Source organism: Labrus bergylta, chromosome 18 (assembly GCF_963930695.1).
Source record: "Labrus bergylta chromosome 18, fLabBer1.1, whole genome shotgun sequence".
Lineage (NCBI taxonomy): Eukaryota > Metazoa > Chordata > Actinopteri > Labriformes > Labridae > Labrus > Labrus bergylta.
Genome location: NC_089212.1, coordinates 6,228,933 through 6,254,413, shown reverse-complemented (window position 1 = coordinate 6,254,413; position 25,481 = coordinate 6,228,933). Strand labels below are relative to the sequence as shown.

General features: G+C 38.9%; 1 protein-coding gene across 1 annotated transcript; it reads left to right on the top strand.

Annotated features, from left to right (window-relative positions):
- The first annotated feature begins 4,995 nt into the window (after window positions 1-4,995).
- On the top strand, window positions 4,996-8,300 carry dio2 (iodothyronine deiodinase 2). The gene is made up of 2 exons (XM_020641280.2): window positions 4,996-5,499; window positions 6,909-8,300. Exons 1-2 carry the CDS (start codon window positions 5,254-5,256, stop codon window positions 7,497-7,499), a joined length of 837 nt encoding a protein of 278 aa, XP_020496936.2. The 5' UTR covers window positions 4,996-5,253; the 3' UTR covers window positions 7,500-8,300.
- Window positions 8,301-25,481: the final 17,181 nt, after the last annotated feature.

Genomic DNA, 25,481 nt, shown 5'->3' with positions numbered 1-25,481 from the left:
TTGAATGAACTCGTTGCTCCATGTCACAACGAGGACACATTATTCCAAGCATCTACCGAAAATTCAGTGAAGATGTTGGCAAACATGCTGCAGTCTCCTTGTTGATGGTCCCAGGCACACTGTCTGCTTCCAGAGTGATACGGCCTGTTTACTAAGTACACATCTGGCATCCGTATAGAGACATGGGTTGTGGAACAATCCAGTCCAAATCTCTTTCTTACTTGAATGTCTGCCAGGTAAACTTAAAGGTCACATATTCTCCTCCTCTCTAACAACAAGTTTCAATACGTCTCAGAGCTCCTAAAAAACATGTCTGTGACGTTTCTTGTTCTAAATCCACTCTGATCCTGTATTTGATCATGTCTATAAACCCCTCTATTTCAGCCCTGCTCAGAACAGGCTGTTTCTGTGTCTGTACCTTTAAATGTAAATGAGCTGTGTCTGACCACGCCCTGTTTCTAGAAGGGGATGTGGCTCAGGCTTTCTCGCTCCATGTCCTATTGTTTACGGTGAGAAGGCAGACTCAGAGGGCAGAACAAACACCTAGCTGTGGGAGTGACATCCACCTGGGGGAGGGGTTACTGCCCATTGTGATGTCATGAAGGGAAAATATCCAAACAGCCTGTTTGAGCACACATTTTCTGAAAAGTGGAGCAGGCAAAAGACGGAGAGGGACTTTTCTCATAATTGGGGGGGAGGGGGGTTTAGACAGACTATGCACACATATTAGTGTCAGAGGAACATGGTAAAGTGTATTTTGAATAACATGTGACCTTCAAGGCTCACAATGACTCAACACCAGACGTCACAACTATTAAAACAAAGAAAGCCAATATGACAAGTAGTATCACCCTCGAAGAGTAATGAAGAGAATCATCACATCATACCTGTGTGAGAGAGATTTTTCAGCAGTTGCCTCAATCCACACTAAATACAGATCAAAGCCGGACATTGAAAAGTAAATAAGAGTGGAAGTCTCACAGCTGCACCCCAGACCTCAGAAAATCTGTAGCACAAAAGAAGTCCACACTAATCATTGAAAGCAGCTATTCTCTGTTTGCAGACAATGTTTGAGATAAAGTCTAAAAACAAAAGATAAGTTTTAGATTCTGGATGTAATGTAAACTTTTAGACGTAAACAACAATAATGCATCACACTTAGTTTGTTGTTCATGTTATGACACAGAAACTTGAGTTACTCATCATCATTTATGAAAAACACAACAAAGAAAGACACTCAGTGAAAGGAGGTGTAACTTGTTTTATTAAAATAATTACTCGGGCTGTATATCAATAATTAATTTAGATTATTACCATGTTTCAAATTCCATTATTTCACATTTGAAAATAAAAAATGTTAGGCTTTTATTTTCAATTGTTTTGCTGCCTTAAGCTGAGAGAACTTACTGTTTGAATTCAGCCCTGCTTTTATTTTGAAATAAAATAAGGACCTTGTAGTACTGTAGATCAAAGGTTAGGTAAGAAAGGGTAACAAAATGTTTTAAGTCATAAGGTGGATATTACTTTGGACTCATCAGCTGAGCTGTCTGAGAGTTTGTTAAAGTGAAAGGAGACGTTCAAGGACGCATCAGTGTCCTACTTTTACAGCACTGTGACTACAGGGAGACACTGCGGAGGCTGATCTACGGTGAGACTAAAGGGACAAAATAGCACGGGCACACACTAAAATATTTGTTAAATCTTAAATGAATACATGAAAAAAAAAGGGAAAATATACAACACATTTTCTTGCTGTAAAAAAGAAGCAGAGATCTCTATGTTTCCTTCTATTAATAAACACCTCTTGCTTCTTTCTGTGTGCCTGCTTTTTGAAGAAGACCAACATGACCTCACCTCTCTTTGGCCTTTATGTGGGTCACCATGGAGGTCATGGTCTCTTCAGGCTGGAGGGACATTTCACATGCAGAGGACGAGGCTTCAGCAGCAGTCTGACCGTGGGTTGGCAACGAGCATGAGGCAGTCCGAATGGTAGCCTGAAAGGACAAAAGACATGGCATCAAACCTTGGCCTCGTAATGCTGCTGCCAGTGTGTGGGGGTGGGTGGGTAAGTGGGTTGGGGGGGGTGGATTATTCAACTCCTATTAACATTGGATAACAAAATGTTGCTAAAAGGGTCACTCACCACTCCATTCTGTGTTTACTTCTCCTGAAATGTGTAAAAGGTGATCAAATGATGCTGCAGATGGTGGTCACCATAACTATCAAGTAAGCAGTAAAGAGGTGGAGCCTTCAGCCTCCTGGCGGACAGCTACAACGCACATGCCTGCAGTCATATCAGTCTAATTATGTATAACTCTTGTCCTTCATGAAAGAAAAACAGATTTTTTATTTTGTTTTTAAATTGCCACCCAGTGTGTGCTTATAAAGACATGAACTATTCAGACTAAATAGTTTTGGCACCAGGCTGTAAACATGTTCATTCCTGCTGTCAAAATTTGCATTTTAACATGAGGTGTGGATGTGACTTTGAGGTTCTTGGTGCCTGCCTCTAGTGGACACTCCAAGAAATGCATTTTTTTTTTTTGCACTTCTGCTTCAACTCTGGAGGTTGCTTGTTTCTCAGCAATGACTTCTTCATGTTATCTCTGTTTTAAGGTTTTCCACTCTTTTCTGATGCTTACATTATATCTGCATGTGGATCTTTTCAATGGTCAGAATACAATTAATTCACTGTCTACTGTATAGTATCATTATATATCTATATTTTACCCACAAATAGACTTAGCCAAAGCTTTTTTTAGGCTGACACTCTCTGCCTGCTAAAAAGAAAAATCCAGTTAAAGCAAATCTTTACCTCTTGGAGATAGATGATCACTATGAACATTTTACTTGGATCATTTTGCCGTCCTGGTATGGTAGAATACATCTTTTGAATGTAAAAAATACACCAAGTCATAGCATGCGATGTTAAATACTTATATAAACATCTACATCTCTTGCATGTGTTTTCATGTTCAGCAGAAATGCGTGGTGCTTGAAGTGTTTTTGATACAATGAATCATGGGATGGAAATATCTTTCCTGTCAATGAGGTTTCTTTGTCAAAAGGGAGGTCTTATGTTTTTGTTTAATTTAATATATTCATACAGTTTTTTTTCTCATATTCTCCTCCGTTTCAACACCATTAAAGAAGTCTCAGAGCTGCCCAAAATATGTCTGTGAAGTTTCTTGGCAGACGTCATCTTAAATCACAAATGAAACACTGAAAAGTCAAAAACATGAGGCATGCATTAAAACAGGACGGCAGTACTGAACACCTAGCAAAGCACATAATGTACCTATAAAGCAAGACAACACAACACCAGACATATTTAGGTCTGAATAGTAGCTTCGTGTCTGTTAATTGTCTGCATGGAAGAAGAATTATAGTGAATATAAAACAGGAGTTTATTTAAGTCCGTATATGCAAGCCAGCATTTTTATAACCCTTAAAACAATGCAGATGGTGTGCCGACATTGTTTTTGTTACTGTTTTCTTTAAGAAGCTTCAAATGTTTCATGTCTGCACAAACCTCATGCTGTCACTTTATTTTGGATTATTTCAAATGATTACACAAAAACAAAAGAGAGGAGAGAAAATAGTTTTGATATTTTTGCAGCTTTTCTACAAATACAGGAAGCCTTTTATTTTAATCTTTTTAAATAATATTTACAACACCCACAACAGATTCATTTTAATAAGGTTGGACGCTACATTTCGTGTTAACAGTGAGAGACACAGGCCCAGAAAAACATGTATAACATGGTTTTGATATACTTTTAAATAAATAAATAAAGTGTCAGATGATGAATCTGGAAAGCCCTTTTGGCCATTCTGCATGCACATTTGAGGCAGTAACTCAGATTCATCATGAGGATAAAACTACAGCTGTGCAGCATGAGTCAAGCTTTCTCCTGCACTGCATGACAAATTTCACAAAATAGATGAAAAGTCAAACTTTCCGAGTGAGTTGATGTTGCACAAGAACTCATCAGTGCCTCAGTGTTCCTCCTAAACTCACGATCATTCCACCCTGTTTCACTTTGCAATGTGTTCATTGTCTGTGACTGCATTTGACACATTGTGAAAATGTTTTGTCGCTTTAAATTATTCTTATATTTTTGATGTTAGCTCTGACTTGGCTGGTTTGCCTCTGATTTTGAAGTAAACTTTGGAGTGAAGGACTCCGGCTGCAGACAGAGCAGGTGCAGTATAAAAATGGGTTAGATCAGTGGTGTCCAACCTTTGACTTCACAAAACTCTGGCAACCCCACACATCCAAAACAAATTTAGCTTTTTCCTCAAATTACCATGTAATAGTTTCTCTACTGTGTTGTAAGTAAACATTATTTTTTATTGCGGACAGAGGAAGAAAGGCTGGGATGACATTTCTGCACAATGGAAGACAGACAGACGCAGATTCTGCAGGTTTCTTGTTTTGAAATTGGCTATGGCCCACAGTAGCCTGTGTTCTATATATTTAGATATACAATGTATTTTGTGTATTTGGCAACACCAAGGTTGGGAAAGCCTGGGTTAAGGGGTTATTTTGACAAAAAGGATTCAGAGGACTTAAACCGAAATTGTAATTAAAATTAAAATAAAACAAAAAAAGTCATCTTTAAAGTTTTTTTTTTTTTTTAAACTCTGTCAGTTAGACCTTTTTTTCATTCTTTCTTTCTCCAGAAGCTAAACTAAAAAATTTATTTCTTCCAGGCTTTGAACCCTCCCAAAAAATTCTGTCCCAAAAACCTGCAGTAAATATAATATCGTGTTTAAAACCTTTGAATGTGTAGATATTTGTGTTGACATGCAAAGGGCAATACACTAGATGTTTCCACTGGGTTTAAAAAAAATGCACAACACAGTACAAAAAGAGGGAAAGTCCACGTGCAGATGAGAGGGGGAGTAAACGAGAAGAAGGAGGTTACAGAGGGTTTGCTCTTAATCTGACGTCAGCTTAAAAGATAAGCAGTGGAGCTTTTAATTTGAACTTCACTCTTAGTCACTTTGTAGAGAGTTATCGAGCAGCGGCGATCGAGCGTCATTACGCACGGCCCTGAGCAGCTAGAGGGGAAAGAACTGAGGAGTGAGCTTTACCAGAAACAACTTTGTTCACCTCCCTCACTTTCTGCACCGAGTCCGGACCGGTCCATGGATCAGAGAGGTTAACAATGAAGGAAGCGACCGGGACCTTCGACGGAGGGCTGCGCGTCATGCAGAGCAGTGTGGAATAAACTGCCCGCCGGTCATATGCACGCTCAAAGAGAGATAATGGGAGTGGCAAGTGTGGACCTGCTCGTGACACTCCAGATTTTACCTGGCTTCTTCTCAAACTGTCTGTTCCTCGCGCTGTACGACTCCGTGGTGCTCGTGAAGCGCGCCGTGTCGCTGCTCAGCTGCTCCCGGTCCACGGGCTCACCAGAGTGGCGCCGCATGCTCACCTCCGAGGGGCTGCGCTCCATCTGGAACGGCTTCCTGCTGGACGCATACAAGCAGGTAACGTGGAGACATAATAAGACATCCTAACGCGCACTGTCATCAATCTGAACTCGGTTTATTTCCTTAGTGGATATTGTATGTTTTTGTTTATTATGTTATGTTCTTTTCTTACGTACATGCTTGGGCCAATGGGAGAACAGCATTTTGTCTCGTTTATGTGTACAGATAATGTCATGATTTGGTTTTGTATTTGAGTTTGCCGTTTTATCCCGGTGTTGCTTGTTTCCCTTGTGTGTTAATGTTTCCTAGTGTTGATGGTTTCCTAGTTTTGTCTTCAGTGTTTTCTGTTTTATTCTTCAAGGTTCGAGAAAAACTAAGAGGAGGACCCAGATGCAGATCTAACAAAAAATGATTTATTCAAAATAAAGATCAAAAGTCCACAACAAAACTTACGAACAAAATCCAACACGAAAAAACAAGGAGCCACAAGGAAGCACAAGGAGACACTAGTAAACTGACAATCGACATACACTGGTGTCTCCTTGTGCTTCCTTGTGGCTCCTTTTTTTTTTTTTTTTTTGGAAACAAGCAACACTGGGATAAAACGGGAAACTCAAATAAAAAACCAAATCATGACAGATAGGCTACATAAAGATAAACTTCAAATAAACGAAATATTGAATCTGCTTATTATCACAGATAATATAGTTTCAGTTCTATAAGGCTGTGAGGACAAAGAGTCCCATTCTGTTCTCTTTGATCACCTTTCAAGATTTTTCTAAAAATGTACTTTAAATATTATAATACTTCTTGTTAATTCTGATTATTTCAGAATTTGAATTTTTTGTGATTTTTTTTAAGTGAATGATCACATTGTAAAACTACAACTTTGGGATTTTATCTTTGGAGGTAATTGTTTTTTTTCTCTCAACTTCACATGTAGCCTTTTTGATATGTTCAACTAACAATTTGCTTTTTTACCTTTCATCTTCAGCACAGTTTTTTTTTTCAAATATCTAATTTCAATCAATTCATATCTTTCATAATTTCTAAATATCTTTTTTCTTGATAGAATTGAAATATTAAGTCAAGAAAAGTGGACACATTTGTTTGTCTTTTTACAGAAGTAAATACCATCAAGTTTCAAAGTCAGTGGTTCATTTCCAGATCTCACCTTGGCTTTTAAGCATCTTTACTTCTTTACTTAACTATAAACAGAAGTGACTAGTTTTGTTCTTCTTCTTGTAATGGTACAAGCTAGTTGAGTGTTTTATTTTGAAATTTGTAGCACTGAAAGAATTCATTGAGTGAAGCAATCACTTTAAACTGTAACTTTGAACATTTATGCTGATCACAACTGTAAAGACAGAGACAATATGTCTTTTAACAGACTGAGAGCCCACAGTGCATCTCTTTGATTACGGCTTTGCTCAGATAAACACTGATTCCTGTTTTTACCTCCTCAGGTGAAACTTGGCTGCAATGCACCAAACTCCAAACTGGTGAAGGTGCCTGATGTTTCTCACTGGAGCGGCAGTCTCGGTAACATGACGAATATGCCGCAGGGATCTAGGACCCGAAATGAAGAAGAATGTCACCTTCTGGATTTTGAGTCATCGGATCGCCCCCTGGTGGTCAACTTCGGCTCAGCCACCTGACCCCCCTTCGTCAGCCACCTGCCAGCTTTCCGGCAGTTGGTGGAGGACTTCAGCGACGTGGCTGATTTCCTGTTGGTGTACATTGACGAGGCCCACCCGTCTGATGGCTGGGTGGCCCCTCCCATGGGCTCCTGCTCCTTTAACGTCCGGAAACATCAGAACCTGGAGGAGAGGCTGGGGGCGGCACGCAATCTCATCGAGCACTTTTCCCTGCCGCCACAGTGTCAGCTGGTGGCCGACAGCATGGACAACAATGCTAATGTTGCTTACGGCGTGTCGAATGAACGGGTGTGTATAGTGCAACAGAGAAAGATCGCCTACCTGGGGGGTAAGGGTCCTTTTTTTTACAATCTGAAGGATGTGCGGCAGTGGCTGGAACAGAGTTACGGTAAACAGTAAGAGGGACAAGGGAAGAGGATAAGGACAGTTTTTTTTTTTTGACAATTTTCCAACTGAAGAAGATTTCCCTCCTTTGAATGAGCATAAAAGGCTAAATCAACAGCTGTGTTGTAGACTTGATGAAAAGGTAACTAAAAACATTTGACCAAGTACAGTACCGAAGCACAAATTCACAGCTTGTACTCATTTTTGACTATTTTGTTCTGCATTCTTCTTCTTAGCAATAATTCCTCGGGAAATACTATGTATTTTCCATTGCTTTTCATTTATTCGATTCCTTTGGGTAGGCTACATGTTTTTAATTCAAACCATCCTGTACTTTTACTGATAAGGTTGGGACTTGTTTTATTCCAAACAAATACATGAGTGAAAACCAAGCCCATAGCCAACATTTAGCCCTACCTTTACGAGCTTAAACATTAGAGAGATGTACATGCTACAATGGAGCTACCACCACATCCAACCCTGTTTTTTCTGGCATGTCACCACTTCCCCCCTGGGCGTCCATTTTCCTCTGACACCGTGCTCAGGGCAGGAATTATAATATAATGTCATATCACTGTGTTCCAGGTTTTAAAAAGCTTATTACCACAGGACATCTGACTAATTCTTATCATAGAGCCAGTTCTTTATTGAATAGCAGAAAAACCCACAATGGAAATTACAAATCTGGGTCATGTTCAAAGGTCAAACGTTGCACTTGATATCCTACTATAGCCCCCATTTGGCACAAGCGAACGTTAGCATTTAGTCCCTTCTTACCTAACATTTAGGTTTTTTTGTCATTTGGGCAACATGTGTCTAGCTTACCACACTGTTAGCTTGGAAGTTTCTGCATGCTAAAACATTCCCTGCTGTTTTACAGTATAGTGTCCCTTCAGATTTTCAATAAACATTGGGGTGTTTTTGTCGGCAATATTTCTTCACGGCTTGGTCCGAAATCACACTCTCATTCCCATCTCCCTTCTACCTACCAGAGTTCTCTGTAGTTGATAATGAACTTATCGGCACAATTAAAAAAAAAATATTTCCGACTCTACTCTATGTCTTGCCAGACGCCAAAAATTAAGTCATGCTGTTGCAAAACTCAAAAGCAATGAATACCAACGTTATTAAGTTGAAATTCATTTAGTCATAATTTTTAAAGGAGCTTAAAGATTTTTTTTAAACAACACCAAATATGAACTGTTCTGTGTTGTTGTGTTCACGCTGGTCGTGCGCTTCCCAACCATCTGCCTTGGATGAAAACATTCAAACATCACTTTAATCTTGTTAAAGCTTTGCACACGGCAATGCATGAAGGTATAAATTGCTTGGTCTGTGACCATTGGTTATACACTGCCTTTCACAACGCATTATGGGATCCAATGAGTCCACTTCATAGGGTATGCATTATAATCTTCACTCGTAACTTCAACAACAACACTAAATGGCAAATGCCGTATTGCACTATATGGCGAGTAGTGTGTGATTTCGGACACGGCCCATAATCTCATATTGCACCTTTTTAAGCCATTTTTTTTATTTGGGACTTTCAAAATGTATTTGAGTTTTTCTACACTGTAATATTGTTATTTTTTCTTAGAGTTTCTATGAAATCCATGCAAGGAATTTAGGATGTTCTAAAATAAATTAAGACATTAGGCTATAGTCATCTAAACACCAGTATCTGTCTAAACAAATAAATAAATAAAAGAAAGAAACACAGGATCTACAAGCTAACTAGCCGTTACGGTTTAAAGTATCACGTGTAGTTCTGTTTGCTGCTTCACAAACCACTAGGTATACGCTTCAAGTCCCTCCCTGGCTTCCTACTCTTACAGAATACAAGATACTAAACAGAACCAAAAGGCACTTTGTTAGCATTAGAGAAAAGTCTGAATATTAACCCCCACCCCCGATTTTTGGGATATCATCTACCCAAAAAGCTGTAAAAACCTTTGAAATCAGGTCAACATTTGGCATGCGGGACCATTCATGAGACGAGCATGTGACCTCGGCTGATCGCCACCGTTAAAAAGGCAGCAGGCAGATTGGGGGCGACATATGAAGTGAGACGTGCTTCATCTGTATTTCAGCCTGCTTTTACAAATATGAGGTTTTTGTAATTGCCGTTGAAAATGTATAGCCAAAAAACTGAAAGAGGGATGAAATACTTTGATCAACTTAATATATTTATAGATTTATACCTTTTAAACAATGTTGACAAATACTTGTATTGGTGGTCCCAACCATACCTATTCCTCTATCAACAGTTTTACATATTGAAAGTTTTTTCTTTCCACATAGTGCCTTTAAACAGATTGACCTGCTTAGAAGTTAACAGAATTGACTTCACGTAGATTTAATGTGGCTGTTTTGAAAAGTAATCAACAGATGACCCTGCACTGAAAAGTAAAATCATATCTTTACAATGATTTCCCTGTCTGAAGTACTCACCTCCGAACAGTCAGTAATTACTTAATGCACACTTGGGAGCATCCATATCAAACTGAAAAATGCCATTCAAATGTTCAGTTTTAAGGCCTGTGTCCGATTGACGCCATGTTTAGTACTGGCAGTGCCCATTTATACAAAACCATCACAGTTCAGTGTTTTCAGCACTCAATGCCCTAAATGTAAAAACATCCTTAGCATCATCCTTTAATTTCTCGGTGTTGAAAAAAGTTCATCTTTTGGGTACTTGTTTGGGGTCAGTGTTACTTGTCTGTCATCAACCAATCAAATTCAAAAAGGGTCAGGACTTCTGATATCACCTTTGTCAACAACAATGGTGGAGGATAAACTAATCTGACTCGTGTTCCTAAGGGTTCCAGATCTAGAGATGCTGATGGTGCTGGGACACAACTCCTTTACATTTTTATTTTTTCTGGGTGAAATGAATCTGAATAAGAGCAAATATTAAGCATACTAAAAATGTACAAAGACCTTAACTTCACTAGAGAGGGACTTTAGGAACCTAGCGACAGTAAGCATTGGTGAAAAAGTGTTTTGAAATTCGGGTGCTGGGCACTACCACAGGCCCTTAATGTTCAGTATCAATGTCATAAATGCCATGCTATACAAAAAATTAACATTCTCACTTTGACTAAGCAGCGTATTAAGTTGGATTAAGCTTTTATTCCCCAAATTCACTTCACAAAATTGGTCTACTCTGTCAGGATGTATGGAGATCACGAGGCCATGTTCTTTCTAAAGCCCAGCTAAAAATTCCTAACTGGATCTGGTGTCTGACTGAGCGGCTCCAGGAGTTTAATATTTTATTCACTGCGTACCTTGGCTCATTGTTCTGCTGGAAATAATATTTTCTTTTGAGGGTCAGGTGTCGTGCAGACTGCCATAGAAGAGTGAACACCTCAGTATGACCCTGTATCTGTATGCTTCACAGTGGGGGAAGTGTTTGATTATGTTTTCAGTGTTTGGCTTACAGCAGACATGAGGCCTGTGTTGTAAAAGTGAGTAAATTTGTAAATTTCCCCATTGTGTGATAAATAAAGGATTACCTTATCTTATCTTGTCTTATCTTAAAGGTTTGACCTGGAGCAGTTAGTAATTCGGACAACAATTCAACCAGTATTAAACCAGCAGTTTTTTTTTTCTGCAAACACAGGCCCTTGCATGTGAGCCGGACACTGAATAAAAGTGCATTTCATTCATACTAATTTATATATTCATATTTTAATGCAGTCATTAATGGGAACAAATTCATGGATTCATCTCTGGGTTGATTGTATGACTCGATAACCAGCGTCTTGTGAAAGCTGTTTACTTTTGTTAGGTGTTAGGTTCAGTGAAGATTAAAGATGGACTTTTGAAGAATGGATGATGCCAGTGGTTGTGAGCTCGGCAACAAGAATTTGTTTTATGAAGGATAGTGTGATTAAGAAAATGTGGGATTTTGAGGAAGGAGAAGGCAATGAAGAAGGGGATTGTCTGAACAGGCTGCATTTAGTATGTAAGTTTGGGTTGTGATTTGAAATGATGCTACTTCAGTCATGTGCAGTGTACCTTAGCTAATGCTAGCTACAGCTGGCAGGCAGCTGTTAGCTAGCAGGAGTTGTGTATCGCTGCTTTAAAGTAACACTTGATGAATCTGCTTTTCCATAACCAACTTCAGTCAGTGTTTGTTTTCGAAGATGAAGTAGTTTGTAAATTCAAAGATGCTGTTGGTGGTAATTTGGATTGGTTGTGGTTGTTGTATAGTGTTTGTATGTTTGATCTTGAGTTCGTCCATCTAAATGTACAGAATTAACCATGCTTGCAGTTGTACATGAGGTAACAATAATGTTCATTTCAATTCGACACCTGATTGAATCCTGTTTTTGCTGTTGTTTTTTGTATGAATGGTGAGGCCATATGGATAATCTGCACATTATTTGCTACAATTATGATGTTCTACTTGTTATTTCAGAGGCTGGGCTGTTATAGAGTCATAACAGATGCATTTGTCATGTAGCCTTTAAAGCCTACAAACTGAGGTTTAATATAATAAAGAAGTGGAAGTCGTGATGTGCATGATAACACGGGCAGCTGAAATAAGATAGATAGTCATATTTGTGGAAAAGTTTTGGTTATTGGCCAAAAGTGCAAGGATGTCAAACATCGGAAGATTGAATTTTTAGGATGGGTTTGACACTTTGAAACGACAGATGAATATCGCTTAACTTTAAAAAAAAAAAAACTTAACCAAAAACACTTCCATTTTCAGTGGATTGCTCTCATTTAATTGGGCCTGACTTGTGATCTCCATTTGACTGATAATGTGACCTAAAAATGATTTGGTGGCAGTACTCATGATTTAGAGTTTGTCAAATTAAAGGAGGTGAATACTTGGACAAAGTTATTTATTTATAAGTCGATTTTGTAGCCTTCATTTTTCATTTTGAATCTAGATTTTCAATGTCAAAACAGCCACATTGGACGCCAGTTAGCCTCGCGGAAATGTTGCACGATCAATGTACAGAGGCTGTAGTCCTCATGTCAGGGGCCGCAGGTCCGAATCTGACTTTGGCCCTTTAGTGCATGCTATCCCCCACTCTCTTGTCCCAACATTTCCTGTCTCTCTTTAGCAGTCCTGTCCAATAAAAGGCAAAAACGAACCAAATCAAGAATACAATTTTTAAAAAACAGCCACATTAAATCTACTGTTATTCGGTGAGGGCAACAATATTAAATTAAAGCCACCAAGACTTCTAAATGCAAATTATTAGAACATGAATTTACTCTTCTTAGGACAGGATTAAGTGGCCTTTTTAGAATACATTTATTTCTTGGTATTAACAACATTATCGGTGTCTCAGATTTACTTTAACATAGGTACTAATTACAAAGATGAGCATCGTGTAGGGACTCATAATAATATCAATAATAAAACAATTACTCACATAGACTAAAGGTGCCTTGCTGGTCCTTGCATATCAATGCCTCACAAGCCTTAACAATATACAGATCAGAGCCGACAACTTTATACAGAAGTTAGACTTGGACCTACTCAATTCCATGGTCTTTTATTTCACTGTCTTTTTGTAGGACCTGATTAAACCTGTGAAGACCTTGGTGTGAATGTCTTTGGTGTTGAAACTAACTTTCAGTGTAGAATTCAGCCAAGACTCAATTTATGAATTTTCAAGAAAAATTGAAATATCCTGAAATGTGTAAATATTGTCAACATGTCTTTAAGTTATGTGTGCTTTGTAAACTGCCATAACAGATGGGTATATTTCAAGAGTAATCATGCTAAAGTGATTTAGACTACTCAAAAAAATCAATGGAACAGAAGGTTTTTGAAGGTTTTTTATTTAAGGGTGTTTTCGCATTTGGTACAATTGCTCCCCCCTCCCTCTCCACTTCCCCACTGGTCTGTGTTCACATTGGTAACGCTTGTGTATACACGGCCCAATACAGCAGTATGCACGTAGTTGGTTCGCAAATCCCCCAAAAACCAGAAAGAAGAAGAAGCAACCATGGCAACTACTGTGATTGTTTTTGTTATTTCTGAGATGCTAGCAACGACCCTCTTCCTACTTCCACATCTACCGTGGAGCTCACAGGATGAAACAGGCCTATGCAACACAATATGACTGTTTTTGAAGTGACAGGGGCTGTTTAGAGTTATGTAGCAGAGCGGTTCACTTCCTTGTTTGAGCGGGGTTGCGTACATATCTCCCACGGACTGTACTCGAGTACACGTCTCTTGCCCGAGACCACCTCTTCAAACGGACTCAGGCACAGTACCCAAGTACGGTACATTTGTGTTCACACTGAACAAATGAACCGGACTTGGGGTCAAGCTTACTCAGATCTGGGCCCTGGTCCCTATTGTGAAACCACCCCTAAAAAATTGGTACCCCTACATAAAATAGTGTATGTTCGTATTTATTAAGACAGGTGACAACCCCAAATACAAATCAATTCAGGAAAAATATCTAACTTCTAGCTTCTGCCATTATACGTTTCTGTTCCTTTCGTTTTTTTGAATAGTACATTTAAGGTCAATAAGACACTCAGATGGTTTGCTCTGGTCACAGCGAAAGAGGTGTGCAAATGAAGACCTCTGACGCAAGAGTCCCTGACTCGGTCTTTGGTTGGAAGTAAACTGCACCTGGTCAACCTGACCCAGAACCAAATCATCTGTTTCATTATCAATCTGCTTCCACTTCAAACCACCATGTTTTCATCTGTTTCTTTTGTGCTTAATGCAATGTTTGTTTTTCTTATGTCAAAGGAGAGAAATAACGTGGATAATAAAGGAGAATGTTTGCTGCTAAAACTGCATCTCATGTTCTTTATGGTGTTTTTTTTTAAAAGTCAAGAGCAGGCGACATCCTCTGGTTTTGGAAATTAAGCAAATACGGAAGTGCATTAACTAAAAGTGTGATGCATTAAGTCCACTATAGAAGTGGTTCTCAACCTGTCTAGCCTCAGGACCCACCACCAATTTTCTGATATTTTTCCAACCAATCAGATTTATTTCATAAAAAATGGTGCAGTTTGCAGCTTCTGTAAAATGTTTGGTACCTCAGATGATGCAAAAGATCTGACAGAAGCAAGGAACATTTAACAAAACAAACATGTTTAAGTAAGGGTTTGACAGACTGTTTGACACCACACATGATCATGACCCACTGAAAACAGCTCAGTGACCCACCTTTGGGTCCGGACCCACCAGTTGAGAATCACTGCACTATAGGACATTATTATGCTCATTAGACACACATTATTACAATGGGGTATTCACCGTATAGCACACTATAAAGTAAGTAGTGTGTGATTTTGGACACAGCCCATAACTCTTAAATATCCCAGACTACTTGAGCCAACAGTGCTTGTGTGGTAAGTGTGTTTTTTTTTGATAATTCAAAATTGATGTTATGATCTGGAGACTGGAGCTGCTTTAAATATACCTCTTTGGCAGCTCAGGTTTCATCGGGACATGGAAGCCTTGGGGTTCATGTGACATATAAGCTTTAAAGGCCTGCTCTGGCTGACCCTCCGTTCATCCAGGCTGAACTTTTGTTCATTCAGATTCAGTGATTAATCCCAGGAGAAAGAGCATGGCTGAAGGAAGACAGAGGGTAGTGAAGAGTACTCTTATACGGAAGGAGTGGGGTGAAAACATGCCCTCTGCATTTCACGATGAACCCTCCCTCACTGCAGATTTCCAGCTTTTTCTCTTCATAGCACCTTTGACCCATTCTTGATCTATTAATACCCTCGTCTACTTGTATCTTGTATAAATTTGCGACTAAAACAATAATAAAACTTCCCTCTGATAGCATTGTGAAAAAGGGATGTATAGCACAGGTCTGTTCTGCAAAGTGTTCACAAAAAAAAAAAAAATCTGTGTTCACATGGCATTGTACACTTGAAAAGAACACAGGGTCCAGCCAGACATTTAGTGGCGCTGGAAAGTGTGACAGAATGCGACGCTGGAAAGGAAGAGACAAATTAGCAACACAAGGCCAAGCACCAAAGACGAGAAAGGGGAGCTGCTGTGTGTGTTTAAGAGAAGATCTGTACAGAATCACAACAGGAACCCCCTTTTTCCTCTTATAGCTGTATACCTCCGGTGATTATTGCTTTAACACAATTGAAAGACACACAAGCATAATGTGCTGGCTTCCTCATTTCATCATCTTTTGCCCCTCGTCTGCTGCTACCATCTCAGATATGTCAAGCTTTATTTTTACTAAAATCACAACTAAGCCTCAAGGGGCTTCATGCAGAATCATGAGAGTCGTAGAAATGTGCTAGCAATTAATGATTTGAATAAGACGGTATGAAGAACTTTGTTTGGGACATATGTGATAATGAGTGGGTTTTTACATGGACTTGGGTTTAATGATTATTTAACTTTCATTTTTTACTGATAAATATATTTTGTGAAATCCAGGGCAATTTTCCCACTGGGACAATAAAGTTCATCTTATCTTATATCCCGATTCCAGAAAACAGAAAACATCCTGATTTCTAAAAACCTGATTTTTCTACCTGGAGAACTCCGATAAGAAAACGGGATACCCTGGCATGTATACACCTTACCCCAGTGTCTGACAGCTGCTTCCGACTGACTGGGCAGGTCTGGCCTCAGCCAAGCGAAGTTAACAGCAAAACAAACATGGCGGCAGCAGCAGTGAGAGTGTCTTTCGGTAATGTTGGGGTTTAATGGTTTTAAGTCCACAATAAGCCACACAGTGGTCTCAATTTCCTCAGATTTCAAAATTAAAGCGGTTTGTATTGTAAAAAATAAACATATTTGTCCCCCGCCCAAGTAAGATGCAGTTATCAGAAACTGGGATATTAGTATTTATTATTATCTGATATGAACAACAAGGTTTCTCTGCATGTAAATGATATGTCCCAAATATGATCCAAACCAGGATAAGGCTCATAACGGGAATATCCAAATTCATGTCGAACACACTCATTGAGTGGTAAGAGTCAGTAAATGATTATCAAATCAATGAATAGACATATTTGTTGTGGTTTAGGCTTCAAAATGAATGGTTTTGACATTGCAATGTACAGTACACATGTTGAATTTTTGTGCAGCCCTTAAAAAAACAATAAGGGGAGGGTTGGGGAGAGTACTGTGGTCATGCTAATTTTTGAAAAGATTCAAACAGACAAAAATCATATGTATTAAAAATGGCAGCGTGTGATTACAAAGACACTGACTCTGAACTAAGTGTTGTTATTTTCTCATATGTATTATAGTTTTTGGGGGATTTTGCTTTAGAAAGTAGATTTTTTAAAATCAACAAGTTCTAGATGAAATATGAATAATTGGATTTTCACAAATTTTCACAAATTTTGATCATCAGGCATTCAATGTTTGTATCTTGAAGGATACATTAACAAGATATTAAACAGGGATAATCATTCACACAAATAGGCCTACTTGTATATATAGTATATAAAAAATATATATACATATTTATATTGACAGTATTGAACCCATTAAAAATTAATATGATAATGAAACAAAAATGCAAACATTTATTGGCTAAACAACCATATTTCCCTTACTTATCAGCCATCTATTTCAGTTATAGGGAAGGTTTGTACATGAAAAAACACTGCTACAAAATAAGAACGTTGTCTACACAAATTTATGGAAGCAACTAGTGATCAGAATTCAAATGATAAAGCTAATTTGAAAATGAAACTGCATTAACAGAAATACTTTTTAATTTTCAGAATATGGGTGTATTATTTGACACAAAAATAAAATTATGAATAATTTATCTAATTTGCATTTTAGTTTTCAACTTCAAAAATGCACATTCTTTGACTAAATTAAAACAAAGAAGAAAATTACATTTGCTTTTTCATTTTCAAAAAATGCTCCGCTAAACTTGTATCATAATTCAAACGAAGATGCTAATTTTAAAATGAAAATGCAGTAACAGAAACGCGTTTTAACTTTCAGAATATAGGTGCTTTATTTGACCTATATTTAAAATGAATATTCAGTCATCCAGTTTGCATTATACTTTTACTCTCTATGTATGCATAGTGTATGGCATAATTCAAATGAAAACAAAAAGGTGTTTGGCTTTTCGTTTTCAAACTTGCTGTGCTAAAAAGTTCTCCAAAAAAAAGTTCTAAAAATTTTTTGAAATAATTCAAACCAACTGGAAAATGAAATGGCAAAGTGGACGGTGCAGGAAAGTGACGTCAGACTCCTGCTCCCAGGCAGGCGAATGTAATATTTACAGTCTATGAGGCGAGCGGGCAGTACGATGGGTGGCGGGGTACATATTTAATGCTGGTACAGATTTCTCGCTGAGTAAAAGAGACTGAGACTGGTGACTGGAGACTAGAGACCACCATAAGTTCCCACTGTGATACAGGTGGCGATCGGAGTGTTTTTTTCAGCGCACACTGAACTTTCAGCGAGCATGACTTGGCAGCTCTATAACCAGAGCTGCCAAGTCTCCTGCATGACACCATGCCCACTATCTCTGACCGTGAAAGTCATTCAATCAAGCATCTTCACGCTGTCACACTCCTCATATTTCACACAGTGAGAATCATAAATTTCCCCTTTTCTATTTTCCCCTTTTAATATATTGCCTCACTTGATGCTTGCTGTACTTGGTGCCATATTTTGCCTGTGACTTGCTTACCCAGATAGAGATTGTAAACCCTGAGGTCCCGGCACACACAGAGAGTGCTGTGGCGGGGCAGGAGGAGACTAAAAGTCACTGATACTTTAAAAATGTACAGAGCATCGGGCACAGCAGAACATTCACAATAATCGCTCAAAATCAACTGAAGAGAACTACGTAGAATTGCGGTGTCTCTGCGTGACATGTTGACGGTTTTCACTTGAGAAAAGTAATTCTAAATGATAACGCCCACTTGCCTCATAGACTGTAAATATTACGTTCGCCTGCCTGGGAGTGGGAGTCTGGCGTCACTTTCCTGCGCCGTCCACTTTGCCAATTCATTTTCCAGTTGGTTTGACTTATGAGAACTTTTTAGCATAGCAAGTTTGAAAACGAAAAGCCAAAGACCTTTTCATCTTAATTTGAATTATGTCATACAATATGCATACATAGAGAGTAAGGTAGGTCAAATAATGCACCTATATCCTAAAAGTTAAAACGCGTTTCATTGCATTTTCATTTTCAAATTAGATTTATCAATTGAATTCTGATCACTATTCGCTTTCATACAAATTGGACCTGAATGAAAATGAATCAAAGCAAATTATAATTTGTATTTTATTATTGAATTTTTATTTATTTTTTATTGCGGGAACGTGAGGAAAAACCAGAGCTATCCTGGAGTAAACCTCGAGGAGGAGGAATGTGAGTGGGACAGGGTGGGCATGGATGTGTAGCAGGACTTGAATATTGCATTTAACTTGGAGGAAAAAGAGAGAATCCAGATATCATTTCCTCCATGCTAAATGTATATTTCCAATCGAATTTACAACATTAATTATTTTTTTCAAAGAGCGTATTAAAGCCCTGTTTGACAGAGCCGCAGAACCTGTTGAATGCGCTGGGCCTCTTTTGCTCCATCAGGTGAGTTTTAACAGAGATTAAAATGCTATTTTCTATTTTTGCTAACCCCATATTCATGGGAATCAGCACCATGTTTTTACCACTCAACTTCTTGGATAGGTCTCTGAAAATAGCTTTGTGGAGGGTTGTGACTGTTTCTTTTATAATGAGAAAATCTAAATCCTTGACTTCTTCCCATATTTTCCAGAACAAGCTGTTGATGATGGTAGCTGACGATATCAAGCTGTAATCCACCTGAAAAGCAAGGGTAACTACCTGCTGCACAACTAATCTGACAGTTGATCTTTTGCTATCTTCTAGTGCTGTGAAGTCTTGTACCAGCCTTGACACTGAGCTTGCCACTGTCAGTTACCTCTGGTAACTGTGTTGATAACTCCACCTTTTTCACCCTGCTGCTTTGGGATCCTGTTTCATCCTGCATGTGATCAGACACTGACTCGGTGACTGAAGTTGGGTTCTTTGTGACCTCTAACTGAGTTGGTGTTACTGAATTTCTTTTTTTTAAACAGGAAGTTTTGCTTTTAGTTTCTGTGGAATCAGAAGCAGACTGCAACTCAGTCATTGAAGGTAGACTCTTAGTGACCTTTAATAACTGTGATGATGATACTGACTTTATTTTTTCCAAAGGGGGGACTCCGTGTCACTTTCATTCTCTTCGAGATCAGAGTCTGACTCTGAGTCCCCTAAAGTATGCCCCTCTGTGATAATACTGCTCTCTTTCTGTTCTGGAAAATTTCTGGAGCATGCCGTGATTTCTAGAGGTTCAACTATGATAGACCTTGATAGCAACATTTTGTCACATAAAGCGGCCATCCATTGGCCACTGCTGGCGCTGTCCTCGTCTGGAGCGCCCTCTGGAGCGCCCTCTGGAGGGCCCTCTGGAGCGCCCTCTAGTTTCTAGAGGTTGAACTTTGATGGCCCTGGGAAACTTTGTGTCTGTTGAAGTGGGATTCCTACTGTCACTGCTGGTGCTGTCCTCGTCTGAAAGATAGCTGAGGCGCCCTCTAGTTTCTAGAGGTTCAACTTTGATGGCCCTGGGCAAGTTTTTGAATGATAATCTGGGCTTCACACTGTCACTGCTGGCACTGTCCTTGTCTGAAAGATAGCTGAGGCGCGCTCTAGTTTCTAGAGGTTCAACTTTGATGGCTCCGGGCAACTTTGTGTTTGTTGAAGTGGGTGTCCCGCTGTCACTGCTGGTGCTGTCCTTGTCTAGACAACATTTGGACTTTTTTCTTGATTTAGGACGTTCAACATTGTTGACCCTAGACAACTTTGACTCATCTGACCTGTCTAGACGACTGGGTATCAGAGGCTCAGCTGCCAAAAGTTCACTCTAAATAATTTGACGTCATTGGTTGAAAGATTATTTGCTCCATTGAACAATTTAGCCTCTTTGTCATCCATTGCCACAAGCAAATAGTCAACACTGGCAGACAATAAAAGCATTGACCGATCACTTTCGTCTTTGTAGACGGGGCAGCATTTGGTCTTCAGCTGTGCCAAAATATGCTGTATCGATATTTTGGCAAAGCTCTTTAGAAAAAAATTCTTAATCTTGCCCCCCATCCTTGTCAAAGTCAGTTTGTTACTTATCTTTGTGGATGTTTTGCTAGATGCATAACTTTCCCTTTCTAACACCTGACGATGACCTCTGCAATACTTTGTATCTCCCGACTGCTGTCACTTTGGAGAATCTCATACTCGTTGCTTTTCATCACACCGGAAATAGGTGTTGTAAGATTATTGAACTCTTTACTTATGATCTCCTGGATTGCTTTCGCTGTTGAAATAGAGTGGTTCTCTGATCCTTCAGAAGATTTGGAGGTTTGTGACTTGTATAACATGCATTTTGACTGATAGCTGTTACTGCTGTCAGCCACCTCCGACTGTTGTCTGTCATCTGTCCCTTCTTGTTTGAAGAGGGTCTTCCAGCTTGACCACCTCTCTGTTCCAGGTCTGCATAAACTTTGGATCTTTTCCAGAAATGCTTTTAATAAATGAGAAGCATGACGAACCATATTATTCAGCTTATAAGGAGGGGTGATGCGAGGATTCATCTCCTTCAGTTCCACACTGTCTGCATTAGCTATAATGATGGAGTTCACACTTTTTGTCACCTCTTTCACTATCAAACTTTTCAAGCTTTTTGAACGACCACAATCAGCTATGTCACTGACAGTAAAAACTGTAGCAAAGTCTTGTGTAATTAAAATTTGCCAACAAGGATCTTGTTACAAATGTAATTATGTCCATCAGCAGTTCTGCCAACAACACTTTTGTGTTAACATCAGGGGTGCCCTTTTTCAACAAATCCCACTGTTCTTGTGTGGTCCTTTCATAAAAGGATTCAATCATTGGGATTATATGAGACACAGTAATCTTCTGTATCTTATCTTCCTTTGAATGCTCCTCTCCGTCCATGTTGATCACTGTATTATTTTGTGAAGAGTGATGGTATTTTAAGCTAGGTTAAATTTTCACCTATCAGTTGGTCAGTTTCCCTGTACTGGTCCGTAGACTGAAGACTGAGGCTGTGTCCGAAATCACTCCCTATCCACGCCATTTTGTAGTGCTGTCCGAATTCTAAGTGAGCATGGTCATACCCTATCTAGTTCACTCAATGTATCACACAATGCATTTTGAAAAGTAGTGTATGCGCGATGGTCACTATGCGAGCAATATATACTATCATGCATTGCGGTTCAAAAGATTTTGAGTGGCGTTTGACTCGGCTGCTCTCAAATGGACGAGAGGAGCGACCAGCATGAACACAGAAACTCAATAAAGTTCATATTCAGAGCGTTTTACTGAAATCTATGATCAGTTTTAATAAAGAGTAAAAGATCGTCAACTTTAGTGATGTTAGTTTGTCCTCATGATGATGATAGACGAGAAACCAGAGTCTGTGAGCATAAATAATTTAGTTTTGGTCCGAAAATATGTCACTATGTAAAATTCTATATTTTATAAGTATTTATTATTTGTAAATGTTTTGTGAAAATACACTCAGTATAATGTGAGTTATCACTGAAATTCATCCTGTTATTTACTGTTGTTATTGATCCTCGGCCGTTGCTAAACTGCATGTTTCAGTTGCGCGACAACAATGACGTCACTGTCAGCGGCAGGTGAGAGAGCAAGTAGTGTCCAAATGTTTTTTAATTTTGCTGAGTGAGTGCACTATATAGTCCACTGCATTAAACTCACTATATAGTGAATAGGGAGTAGGGAATGAGTGAGTGATTTCGGACACAGCCATAGTCTGTGAGGAGAATGTTATGTTTGTAGTGTAAACTGTGGCTGGTTCCATGTTCAAGTTTCCTTCTGCCCCTTAAACAGAACAAAGGAACTGTAGTTCAGCAACTGTTGCTAGGTTACTGACGGAACACTTTGTTGTTTCTAAACAGTCAGAGGAAGTTTTCAAATCAACTCTGCACGTCTTAAATACCTCTGTAACAAACTAAAAAGAAAGAATTACCATGAGAACTTAGTCCTTTTTCCAGTATTGTGAGCTGTGAACTTGGGGGGGGTGGGGGGTGGGGGGTGGGGGGTGGGGGGGGGTTTGTGCTGGCCAAGACAGAAACAGCAAACCCTGTTTAACCCCTTTTAACACAATCCCTTAAAATAATGTACTATGTTTTGCATAATTTAAGTTTGACCCTTAATGGTTTGAATACATTTAAATTACCTACTTCGTCGCTTCTTTGGCATGTCATTGTCTGTTTGGAGATCAGATGCTGCTTCTGCTTGTGCAAGCTTGTGTCGAACATCTCCATATGTGTCTTCAAAATACACACACAAACACAAATACAGCAACTCTGTTCTCAACATCAAAACAGTTATTGCCTTGAGGGTATGAAATAATAGTTCCCTCATGTTGTCAAGAGTGGTCGTTTTTTAATTTAATCGCCGTACAACTTGTTGAACAGGATTTTGGGGCCTTCTTACAAGCCGCTTTAATGTCCCCAGATAAATTTTGAAAGGGAAACACAAAACATTGTCTAGGGCACAAAACATTCTTGCATCTTCAGCCAGATGTATAAGATCCATATATCTTAAGAAAGTTCTTCTCATAACATTTCAATAATTTGTCTGCATAGTCACAGTAGCAGTTACCTTCAATGAATATTTAAACCACAAACCACATGCAGCATTTTTTAAAGGAATTAGCAAGGGACCCTTAATGTTGCATATTTAAAATAGTTGCTTTTGGAATGACAGTTAGACCCTTTGATGTGAGCAGATGCACAGGCACTGCAGGAACATGCTTGAGTCGAGGAGCGATGTGTGTTCTGACACACCATTATACTGTTGTGAAAGTGGCTTTTGGTTAGACAACACTTAGTTAACGGTTAGTGAGCTAGCACGAGTAGCTCACACGGTAATGTAGTCCAAACAGGTAAAAATTGTTGATAAAAGTAATGGGAAAAGATCGTCTTAACCATATATTAGATTAGATACATTTTATTATAAGACAACAATTAACTAAATTGAATACATTTCAGATACTTACTTGATAGTGGCTTGTACCGCAGCACCTAAAAAGATGGCAGCCAAAATCTCTCCTCAATTTGAGAGTCCGTGACATAGAGCGTCATGACGTGATAATGTGGACGCATGCGTATTAAGTAAAACATTTTTTTTAAGTTGAAGTTGTTGTTTCTCATATTCCTTCATTGTAGTTGGCAAGAAGTTTACCCAATATTATTTCACTAGTTCAGCTCATTTTTTTGTCAGTGCAAAGGGGTATGTAAATATCATTCATACCGTGATTTATAAAACATTTTCTTCCTAAAAACATGACGAAAACATTTATTTTTTCTGGCTTTTGACAATATTTTCTGATTCATGAAATTGTAAAAGGAGATATCCCAATTTACCTTATGTAAAAAAAACTTTTAATCTAATATAGCAACAAAATAAAAAAATATCTTTGAAATTTGCTTCATCCAATGTTCAGAGTTTTGCACTGGAAATATATGCAAATTAGCGCATATTTAATGTCTTATATTCAGCCCACATGGGCTTTCCATGTGGGATTCATGGTACTGAAACCATATGGATCCCATATAGTGCTACCGAGTTCCAACCCATGCCCACTTAGTCCACATATATCCATTATGGGGCCCATGTAGTCAGCCCACATGGGCTTTCCATGTGGGACCCATGTTACTGAACCCATATGGGGCCCACAAAATTTGCCTAGTTTCAGCCAATGCCCCGTCGGTACCCATGAAGCCCACTTTAACCCAGGTAGGGCCTGCAAGGACATGTTGGGTAAGATACAAAAGAGAGGCAAAATTCTATTCTTAATCCCTGTTTCCGCTTTAACCTTTTTACCAGTTGCTGAATGTGAGGTGTAAAAGAGAGAGACTCATCAATTAATATACCAAGATACCGTATCAAAAAAGACTCAATTTGATACCATGAGAGTGGGAGATCAAAAGGAGGTTAGATGGTTTAGATTTTGCATTAGAAAGCGTCATGACTTTGGTTTTGTCTGCATTTAAAATAAGTTTTAAATACAAATGTTGTTGAACAGTGTACACAGCAAGTTGTAACTGTGAGAGAGCTTAGTCTGGAGTGGGTGCTGAGCAGTACATCACAATGTCATCAGCGTAAAAATGATTCATTTAAATCATTTATTTGCTATTTCTTACTTGAAGGAGCAATATGGTCGTGGAGCTCATTACAAAAAAGTCTAGGCTCTTTATGTCAGGTAGAATCAGTTATATCTTAACTAGTTCACTTGCCCATTTCCGTCACTGCAACATCTGAAGAAGAAGTGAGCTGCCATTTCACATCCTCACCTGATGGTCCTCAGAATCACACATGCCACAAAAGCAGCTGTCATAAGAATGTTTTTACTTATTGTGTTTTCACTCTGGTTTAGATTTATTTCTTGCTTGGTCAGTTAAAAATTTACATTTCTAAAGCTTCTTGCCTTATATTTATATCTCTATCTCTTTCTATCCCACTTTCACCATTATACGAACCTTAGATTACACCAAACAGAAGCCTCTGATGAAAACCTGCAGTTCCTTAAGTGTCCACTTGAAGCTGGCTGCGAAAGCCCAGGAAGTCACATACACACCCATTCCAAAATGGCCATTTTTTACAACAGAAATAAACAAGTTTACAGCCTGGTTCAATCACAATTTTGGTCTGAATAGCTCATGTTTTATTGGCACATATTGTACTGGGTATGGATTACAGAACTGTAAAACTCATCCATTCTGATTTTATGATAATTAAGAGTTATTCATAATAAGGGGTGTGGCTGATTTGACTGACAGGCGGTGCTTTGTAACTGTTTGTCAAGCGGCTTAAGACCCACTTCAGCTCCACCCCTTTTGCCCGATACAAGCTTGGTCGGAAGTTAGTACTAGATGGCAATTCCAATTTGGTGTCCCCACTGATTGGCTAAAAATATCCATTTACAAAC